General features: G+C 36.2%; 1 protein-coding gene across 1 annotated transcript; it reads right to left on the bottom strand.

Annotated features, from left to right (window-relative positions):
* Positions 1–720: 720 nt before the first annotated feature.
* Positions 721–9,576, bottom strand: PENK (proenkephalin). Its single transcript, XM_060243751.1, has 2 exons — positions 9,440–9,576; positions 721–1,681 (listed from the first exon to the last, which is right to left on the bottom strand). Exons 1-2 carry the CDS (start codon positions 9,572–9,574, stop codon positions 1,013–1,015), a joined length of 804 nt encoding a protein of 267 aa, XP_060099734.1. The 5' UTR covers positions 9,575–9,576; the 3' UTR covers positions 721–1,012.
* Between the last annotated feature and the right edge of the window lie 266 nt (positions 9,577–9,842).

The raw sequence follows: 9,842 nt of genomic DNA, 5'->3' as shown, positions 1-9,842 counted from the left end.
ATAACTCTGTAAGTGTACATCTTAATATACACATATTTGAGGGGAGCTCCTAGAGGATGGACACAAAAGCATACATCTGAATAACAGAAATTTTTGAACAGTGCAATAAATCTTTGGAATTCAGTGTTGCTCTTTATAGCAAAGCAAGATGCTCTGAGTCAAGATTGATTCTGAAACATGTTGAATTGTTATGAATTTCTGCAGTCCTACAAAAAGGGCTGATTCAGTAAGAGGAGATGAAAGCAGCTGTAGCTTGAGTTCAGCTTCCCAAGAGTTTTGTTGCAACACAGTTATTTGTGAGTCCACACAGAATTAATACAAGTAGTGTCAAAACACAATTAATACAAGTTGCGTATCATACTAAAAACTACTGAAACCACTGTTGAGCAACTCCATGAATTTAGAAACAGAGAGATTTTCAAATGCTTGTTTTGAATATTCCATATTATGTTGGAAAATGCCTTCCTCACTGACCAGTTGTATGAACTACTTTAGCTAAATGTATAAGAACTGTGTAAGCCAGGCTGATCAGCTTTCAGCACAATCAAATTTATGGATCATAAATCTGTAGAATACATACTTTGCCTTACAATTTACCTTAAAAATCCAATTTATGTTCTTTGAAGACTGAAGGAATCTGCATATTAGCAGATAAATTCATTATAGCATATTTCTTTTAAAGCAGTGATTGCCAAGAAACAATAAATACTTAAGGATGTATTATGCAGTTAGGATGAAGGATTTATTGTATATGCAGTTAAGTAACTGTGTTGTTTCAAAGAAATAGATATGGTAATCAAAGTAGATTTAGCATGAAGAGTACAACATAGATCGAAAACAGACAAGAAGTTAGTTGTTGACTTAAAATAGCACAGAACTTGAAAGAACAGACAGCAGGTTGCATTATTAACTAGGACAGTAAAAAACTGTACAGTACAAGCAACAAATTGCAATAAATCATGATAAATGAGGCAGTCTTTCATTTGCGACCAAAAGGACAAAAAGAAGGATTTTAAAATCTCATAAATCCACCATATCTCTTTTCCATTTCTGGAACTTCTTTGGAGTAACTTTCTCCATCTTCATCTGAAGGAAGAAGAGAATCGGCAAAGCGCTTAAGAAATCCACCATAGCGTTTCTGGTAGTCCAGCCACCACTCTGGCCTTCCCACTCTTCTCATGAAGCCACCATATCTCTTTTGAAGCTCTTTGGCATCATCTTCCAGTTCTGGGCTGTGCCTTATGTTTCTCATGAAGCCACCATATCTTTTGGCAATGTCAACATCATTATCGTTCATGTCCCGATAATGCCCAGCATCAGCAATTTCCCCTGTCCCAAGAAGCTCTTTCAGCAGATCAGAGGAATTAGCCAAAGCATCATCATCAGAGTCCTTCTTCATAAACCCTCCATACCTCTTAGTAAGGATTTCTCCTCCATTAGGTTCCTCCTCAGGTTCTATATGATAAAATTCATCCATCTTCTTCATAAAGCCACCATACCTTTTCATGAACCCACCATATTTTTTGGCTAGTAAATGACTCTCATCCTGCTCTTTTAGCTTGTCCCCTAGGGCACCATTTCCTTCCTGGGAATGATCCAGTTTAGTTAGTTGTAGGAGCTCCTTGCAGGTTTCCCAGGAGTTGGCAGAAGGCAACTTTCCTTCACATTCTAATGTACACACCTGAAAAATAGTTTTTTTTTTTTTAAAGTATGTTTAAATATAAGACATTATTTGGGATGTATTCTTGTTTTGTTACAAATATAGGGATATATAAACTCTCACATTTCAGAATATAAACCAAGTATTAAGGGTATTAGTCATGGTTTTGTACTATAGCTTTATCTGATATAGCATACTGAGAAGAATTTTTCTAATCTGGTATGGAACGATATCTAATATGATTTGGTACAGCACTATATAATCTCATCTGTTTTGGTAAAATTTGGGGAGCTTTTCCACCAGTAAGTAACCACACTTTCTGAAGTATTAATATAAATTTATTTTAATACATGAATTATAAGCTAACATGCCAGTATGTCACACTGTTTCAATAAGATTAATATTCATCTAGTTTTTATGTTTCATGTGTCTCTGTAGAATGTACATGTAGTAAAACTTAAGACAAACTTCTGTTTCTGGTCCCATGTTCTATGTAGCCATATGTAAAAGAACAGAAAATGTCAGTCTCTACCTCATGCGCATACACTTATAAATTAACAAAATATTCACTATTACATAACATCTGAAGTAATGCATTGTGCTATAGCCCCAACAGAAATTAGTTCAATCAGAATATAACCAGCCTCATTTTCATTTCCCTTTAAGATTTCTTTGATAAGTCAAATCTGTACATAGAGATGGTAGCTTTCAGTCCATTTATTTACAACATTTTAATGCTAACTTTCCACACAACTGTTGGACACAAAAACACAAAAAAATGAGGAGAGGATACCGACAGAACAGAAAAGTTTTCATCCGCTTGTGGACAATGATAGAAGAAGAAAGACAAATATGCCTGGGGAATTCTATAATTCTGATGTCTTAACTAAGAAGGACCTTTTGGATAGCTATCTAGTCTCAGATGGTGAAGGTCTCCGAAGATGACCATAGTGGTCAAGTACAGGGGTGTCAAACTCATTTGTTATGAGGGCCGGATCTGACATAAATGAGACTTTGAGGGGCCGGGCCATGTCAGGTTGGGCCGAGTCATGTTGGGTCGGGCCATGTGTGTACCTATTTAAGATTAGGTAGCAGAGATATAAATTTTATAAAGAACACAAACAAACACAAATATATTTTTAAAAAACTTTAAACATGCTTAAAATGTTAGTGCTCATTTGTCTTAAAGATGCTTTCTTTGTATTTCTCCCATGGGATCTAGGGAACTGGGCAAGGAAGCTCTGGTTCTTTCCTTCCTTCCCCAGGAGGCTGCGGGGAAGAGCCTCAGCAAATGGAGAAAATAGAGGTTTTGCTCTATAGCTCCTGAGCAATTGAGCAAGCCTGGCAAAGCAAGCTGTTATGCAGAAGGAAACAAGATATAGGGAGAAGGAAGCAGATGACAGCCAGTTGCTCGAGGGCCTGATAGGAGCCTGATTCAGCCCCGAACTGCATGTTTCACACCCCTGGTCAAGTAGATTCATATGGAAGTTGATAGTTCTTAAGGTATGCTGGTTCCCAGCTGTATAATGATGTAAATGTCAATACCAGCATTATGAATTGAGTCCTGTAGAAAATTGGGAACCAGTGTTGTAGAACACGACTGGACCCATTCAAGTCAGCATTCTGGCTGCAGCATTCTGAACCAATTACAGCCTCCAGACACTTTTCAATGGCAGTCCCACACAGGGTAGTCTAATGTAATAGTCTAATGTTGCCAGGGCATACACCTCAGTGGCAAGATCTTGTTTTGCCCAGGAAAGACCACAGCTGGCTTACTAGTGAAAGCAGGTGAAAGGAACTCCTCACCATTGCTACCAGCTGTTTATCTAACAGGCACTCAGGTCTGGAAAAACCTCTAGACTACAAAGCCTGATCCTTTAGGGAAAGTACAACCTCATTCAAGAAAAAAGACATCTAAATTCCTGGGTCAGTTCTTCCACATATCAGAAGCACCTCTATCTTGTCAGAATTAAATTTCAGTTTACCAGCCCTCATCTATCACTAAACCACCTCCAGGCACTAGGTCACAATTTACACAGCCTCCTTGCATATTGGTCACAACCCTACCCAGATCTTTGGATGACTTTCCCCAGTGGCTTCACATTAAAAATCATAGGGGACAAGGTTGAACCTTTGAGGGCCAATAGGTGAGAAGCAAATGGACCAAGCAGGAGTCCCCTAGCACAGCATTCTGAAACCTACCTTTCAGGTGGAACTGAAACCACCACAAAACAGTTCTTTCTAGTTTCAACCCAGAAAGGCTATCCAGAAGAATACCTTGTTTAATGGTATCAAAAGCCACCAAGATGTCCAACAGAAATCAACACAGTCACACTCACCCCATCCATCTACCAGTACAGGTCATCCACTAGGATGACCAAGACAATTTCCTATAACCAGACTGAAATCAAACCAAAAAGGATTCAAACAATCTGCTTCATCCAGTTAAACAACTATGTTTATACAAAAGCAACTACCTTTTCAAAGGACACTATATATTAATCCTAATGTTAAAAATAATTTGCATTTCTCAAACAATTTGTTTTAGATTTCTAATTTACCATATCTAACTTGTTACATTTGGTAACATTATTTCAGAAACTCTACCTATATTCTTTAATGTAATTTGAATGCTAGTGATTTCTAAAAAGTTAGATTTGCATGATATTAACACAGTGCAATGCATCTCTTGTTACCGCTTGCCATGTACCAATCACTAGAGCCTTTCCTTCAAATATATGCTTATTCTAGTTCAACACAGCTAATGAATTAAGAATGCTACCTGCAAAATAATGCTTTGCCTTATTGCTAGGGCTTAATTTCTACATTTAGCACTTGGAACTTGTCCATAATTCCTACCATTGGATCAGAACAGGGGATTGATGCTTACAGTTCTATTTTCTGGTTTTAGAAATGGAGACAGATGAAATCTATGAGGATGTGAGTCCCAGATTCACACTCTCTATCACTGCAAAGGGATAGTTGTTGTTGACAGTGCTGTCTGCCTGAACATTCTGTTGAATGAATATGCAACATGCAGCAGTGGGAAACTTATTCAACCTTCATGTTCAGTCTATAAATTTCTAGTTTTAGCATATGGTATTCATTTTATACACACACACACACACACACACACACACACACACACACACACACACACACACATATATATATATATATATATATATATATATATATATATATATATATATATATATATATATATATATATATATATATATATATTCATGATTTTTGTACAGATAATAAAATCATAGAAAAAGGTGGTGATTGGGGGGGGGGCTGTGTTTGTTTGTTTTTTACAGATGATGTTCAGACTTCATATTTTAACAGGAATCACATAGATAGGAACTCAATAAACATATACTCCAGAGTGATCTTAACATTAACCAGACTGTATGGGAATAGCTGGGTTTTGAAATCTTAGTGAGAATGAACATGAAATTTATAATCAGCTCCTGGGAACACTTTCATGAGTCAAATTTGTTTTTTAATAAAAAAATAACAGATGTGTTTGCAGTTCAGCTAGTTTTATAAAACATCCTGCATATCTCCCTCCAATTGTTTCACTTTCAAGGTCATGAGCCAAAAGAAAAAAGGCGATATAAACAATTTTTATTCTTCTCTTATATTACTTTGTGTTAACAATGCACAGTGGCAGTGCATGGAATGTCTATCTAGTGTCTGAAGAGATTAAATATGTCTAATAATTTTATTCTGACTGCTAGTAGGGAAGTGCTTAAAAGGAGTTCAGAAACTGGCAGGATTAAGACCATTACATTTCACACAAGTCAAGCTTAGTAGGTAATTAGTTCCAATCTGTTATTAATAATTTTAGTTTGATTCAGTGCCTTTTTAACCAATGTCTCAAGTGCATCTCCAGTTTAAATGGCTTTGCTGAAGAAATAATTGATGTCCCCTGGTGTACTGATAGTTACAGAATAATGGAGTTGACCTACTGACATGCTGAGATCTCTGGTTTTTTATTATGCAAAATACTTAAGTGGGTGTCCATAAACTTAATAAATTAAGTGATCTTCCTAATGCCAGCAATACTGATGAATATGCTTACTTAATTATGTATACAAAAGCTTGCTTCTGCTTTCTATATGGCAACATGTCGATGTGTGCAGGGCATAAATAAGAACATTGATTTTGTCATCATTAGCATCCTTAAAACCTATGAAGAAAAATGGTGTGAACTTATTTCTCTCTTTTTTCCTGTATTTTATATTACAAAATTGCCTTTATTGGAATTATCAAAACTAATAGATAACTTAACCAAAAGATTGCAATATAAAATTTTAAAATGTTGATGATGTTTAGCATAGAGATAATAATATGGAACAATTTATGTAAAGAAAGTATTGTAGATGTAAGCTTGTATTCTTTGAAAGTATTTTTATGCAGAAGAAGTTTAAAATGTATTGTGCTCTCTACTCCCCCTATCCCTTACCCTTACTTTTTCTGAAACTAATGACAAACACTTTACAAGTATTATTTAAGACAAAGTCTTCCTATATTTAAATCTTCTATACTTTTATGGACAAGAACCAATATAGTCAGCATTTTATAGTCCATTACTTCCATTTAGGACACGTTTTCTATTACATCTTTAATTGCTCAAAGAGCTAAAGCATAGAGAATTTAGCATAGAGAATATCTCTCCCACCCCAGTCTCTGCCATGACTGAAAAAAGTCTTGCAAGCTTGAATATCTGGATTAAAGCAGGTGTCATAACATTGGCTGTGATCCATGCATAGCTACTATTGATGTAATTAGACTCTGTATATCATTTCCACAGGTTTGTATGTGAATGGCCATGCTTAAACATATGAAACCATTTTGAAAGCAATGCATTTTGAGGCATTTCCTTGACTCTTAATCTCCAGTTTCTCCTGCACTGTTATCTTGTCTGATTGGCTTTTTTCTTCTGTACTACTCTCAAGTAAGAAAGAAAACTGACTGATAGGACAATAAGAAAAAGGACCTTATCAGTAATTATGGTTTCAGAACTATGGGGACCTTAAATAAATGACTATATTCTCAAACAGTTTGGTCTCTTTGATTTCGATGAATGATGTAAACCTAGAGGTAATAAATACATCCTTTGTTTTAGCACCAGTATTCGGGGAAGAGCTATGACTTAATGAAATAGCACATGTGTTATATACAGGTCGCATATCCAGTCCAAGGGTCTTCAGAAATAATTTATTTTCCTGAGACTCTGGAGTGCTACAAATCAGGGAAGACATTGCTTGAGCTAGATGGACTAATCATCCATTTCTGTATGGTCATGTTTTAATCTCTGAATAATTTTGACATAATAGTCTAGAAAGATTTTTTTCCCTAAACCAATTTCATTTTTATATGAAATGCCAACACAAATGTTATGGTAAAATAAATGATCTGTTAATGATTTAAAATGGAAGAAATGGATCATGGACTATTTAGTTCTCGCTTTTTCCTATAATTCTATAGATAGAAATGCAGCTAAAATTACGATCTAGCATTATGATTTTGCCATTCCTTTTTGTATGCCTCTTTTACATTCAGATTTATCTTTCTGTTACAGAGAGATCATTTATGAATATTTTGAATTCTTCACTTGGCTATTCGATTAACAGTAGAATCAATGAGATGGCAGTAACCCAATGGATAGAATCAATGAGATGGGAGCATTACACTGTCACCTAAATAATAATTTTAAGGAGCACTACCATTCTGGGCTGCTTGAAGAGCTGCACTGTGAATCTTCAAGCTGGGCTTTTCACCAAGCAATAGCAGGAATTTATTTTGCACCTCCAATTCACTGCCATGTTTTTCCACATTAAATATGGCAACATAATTCTGCTGATTTATCTTCCTGGAATATGTGACCAGAAAATATGAAGATAAAAAGCAAGTAAAATAAGTACAGCAGTGCTCTTGAACCAGGAAGAATTTAATTACCTCTGTTTCCTTTGTCATACATAGAATGAAGGATAACACAGAGTGAAGGTGCAAACTTACTTTCACCGAGTTCCTAAAGTGATATTTCTCTTTCTTCCTTCACAAATACAGTATTGTATCATCATAGTCTTCAAGAATCCAGAAAGCAATTGGTGCAGGTGGTTTTGGGCAAAAAAGTGCACAATTTTGGCATTTTAATGATGTGTCTAAGGCTTTCTTGTACCCTTTGGAAAAAGATCTAAGACCAAGTACAAAGGTGGAAGTATGTTTCTCTCTTTCATTGTCCGGTAGGGGACAATTTCCTTATAGAATTGTAGGCTGGACACAAACAAATAAACCCTCAGAAGCTTTCTTAGGATTCTTGTTTTGCTTTTTTATTCCTTTAAAAAGTATCTTCCCAATGCCATGTTATAAACTGCTTTTGAAACTCATCTTAATTCCAAAAGCCACAGGTCACATGGCATCGAAGGCTGCTCTTCAAACAACAGAAGTGGACAGGTGGGAGTAATTGCCCAGGTCCTCTCTGCTCAGATTCTGGCAATAAAATCCAGAGACCAAAACGCACACAGTTCAACACATCAGAGTTAGACATGCAGTTATACATGCAGATGATTGAAGAAAGACTTTTCTGATACCAGAAGGCTTCCCCTCCCCAACAAGAGCAATATTCTGGCTTATTATTCTAATGGAAATTATATAGTGATACCTAGACATAAATGCATCCTTAAGGACACTAATTGCTGGATTCTCTGGACTCATGTTTTCTTCTAATTTTAAGTATCTTGATAATCCTTGGCCCCACTAGGCCAAACCAAAAGGTTGCATATTATGATTTACAGCTAATCAAAACAGACCTCCAAAGGAAGGAATTGCAAAAGCCCAAGGAATGGTAATTCTGCCACCATGGTGGTGTAGTGAAATAAGCACAGCTTCAATCTACGTTTAAATCTCATGGAGGCTATCATGCAGTTTGGGATCACAGTTTGGAGATTCAGTTTATACTTAGTGCATAAAGTGCATCTATTTCTTCTCTTTTATGAATTGCTATGCCAGGAAGGAACTAGTGAGAAACACAAGAGCTCTCCATGGTCCTGAGATTGCTGGTATGCTTTTAGGTGTGTGTTTGTGTTTAAAGTGCTGTTGAGTCACAGCCGATTTATGGCAATCTCAGAAAGGTGCTTTCAAAGCAATTGAGAAGCAGAGGTGGTTTGCTATTACCTTCCTCTAGAGTCTAACTCTATGTACTAACCCTGCTTAGCTTCCGATATCTGATGAGATCAGGCTGTACTATGCCACTTTTACTTCCATGCTTTTAGTTACAGGGATATATTTGTTATGCTTCTGTTATGGAAGCTAGAAAAGTAATCTGAATATCTGATACACCATAATGCTAAGATACATTCATACTCTCATATCATACATTCTTCTAGAAGTGGATGGGGAAATATGCAGTTTCTGAGGGTATATACAAAAATGTGTTTCTATACTGGAAATCCAGAACATCTGCACTTGATGCTGTTCTCAGTGACAGACTGGAATCACCATAACATACATAACTGTGTTTGAGAAATTCTTTAGGCAATTCTTTATTGAACCTGGCTATGGTTATATATGGGTGATTAAAGTGAATTTGCAGTCACCAGTTTCTGTTAGAGACCGATGTGAAACTGTTTTGCTATTTGCCTGTGGTTTCCATATGCATTATAGCTTTCTGTGGTTATAAAAGTGCAATTTGCTCACTGGATTTTCTAACTTGGTAGTATTGGGGGGGGCTGTTTTAAAAGACAAAGAATTAATTCTGCTTACCAGAGGTTTGATGTTGGCATGGAATGCCAGTCGTGTACAGAATGTACAGTCTTTGCTGCAATCTGCCTGAACTGTAAGGATGAGGCATGTGCTAAGACCCAAGAGCAAGAAATAAAATCTCAGAAGCAACGTCATGGTCTGCAAAAAGAAGTAAGAATTTAGTCCAACAGATTTCACCTGTTGCATGCATATTTCTCATTCTAAATACTGTGTTTTCTTATCACTGAACATGCTCATAGATAAAAGGAAATCAAGGGGCAGGAGTTCTACTTAATTAATTTCTACAACAATTAATCTGAGCACATTTTCTTGCAAGCAAGTCCCATTGATTTTAATTTCACATATATCAAAGTAAGGACAGTCAAGGCTTAAATGTGTGCTTTACATATTAAATAAAAAGCTT

This window comes from Heteronotia binoei, chromosome 7 (assembly GCF_032191835.1).
Source record: "Heteronotia binoei isolate CCM8104 ecotype False Entrance Well chromosome 7, APGP_CSIRO_Hbin_v1, whole genome shotgun sequence".
NCBI lineage: Eukaryota > Metazoa > Chordata > Lepidosauria > Squamata > Gekkonidae > Heteronotia > Heteronotia binoei.
Note: the sequence above shows the minus strand (reverse complement) of the source record. Positions and strands in the feature narration are given on the sequence as shown.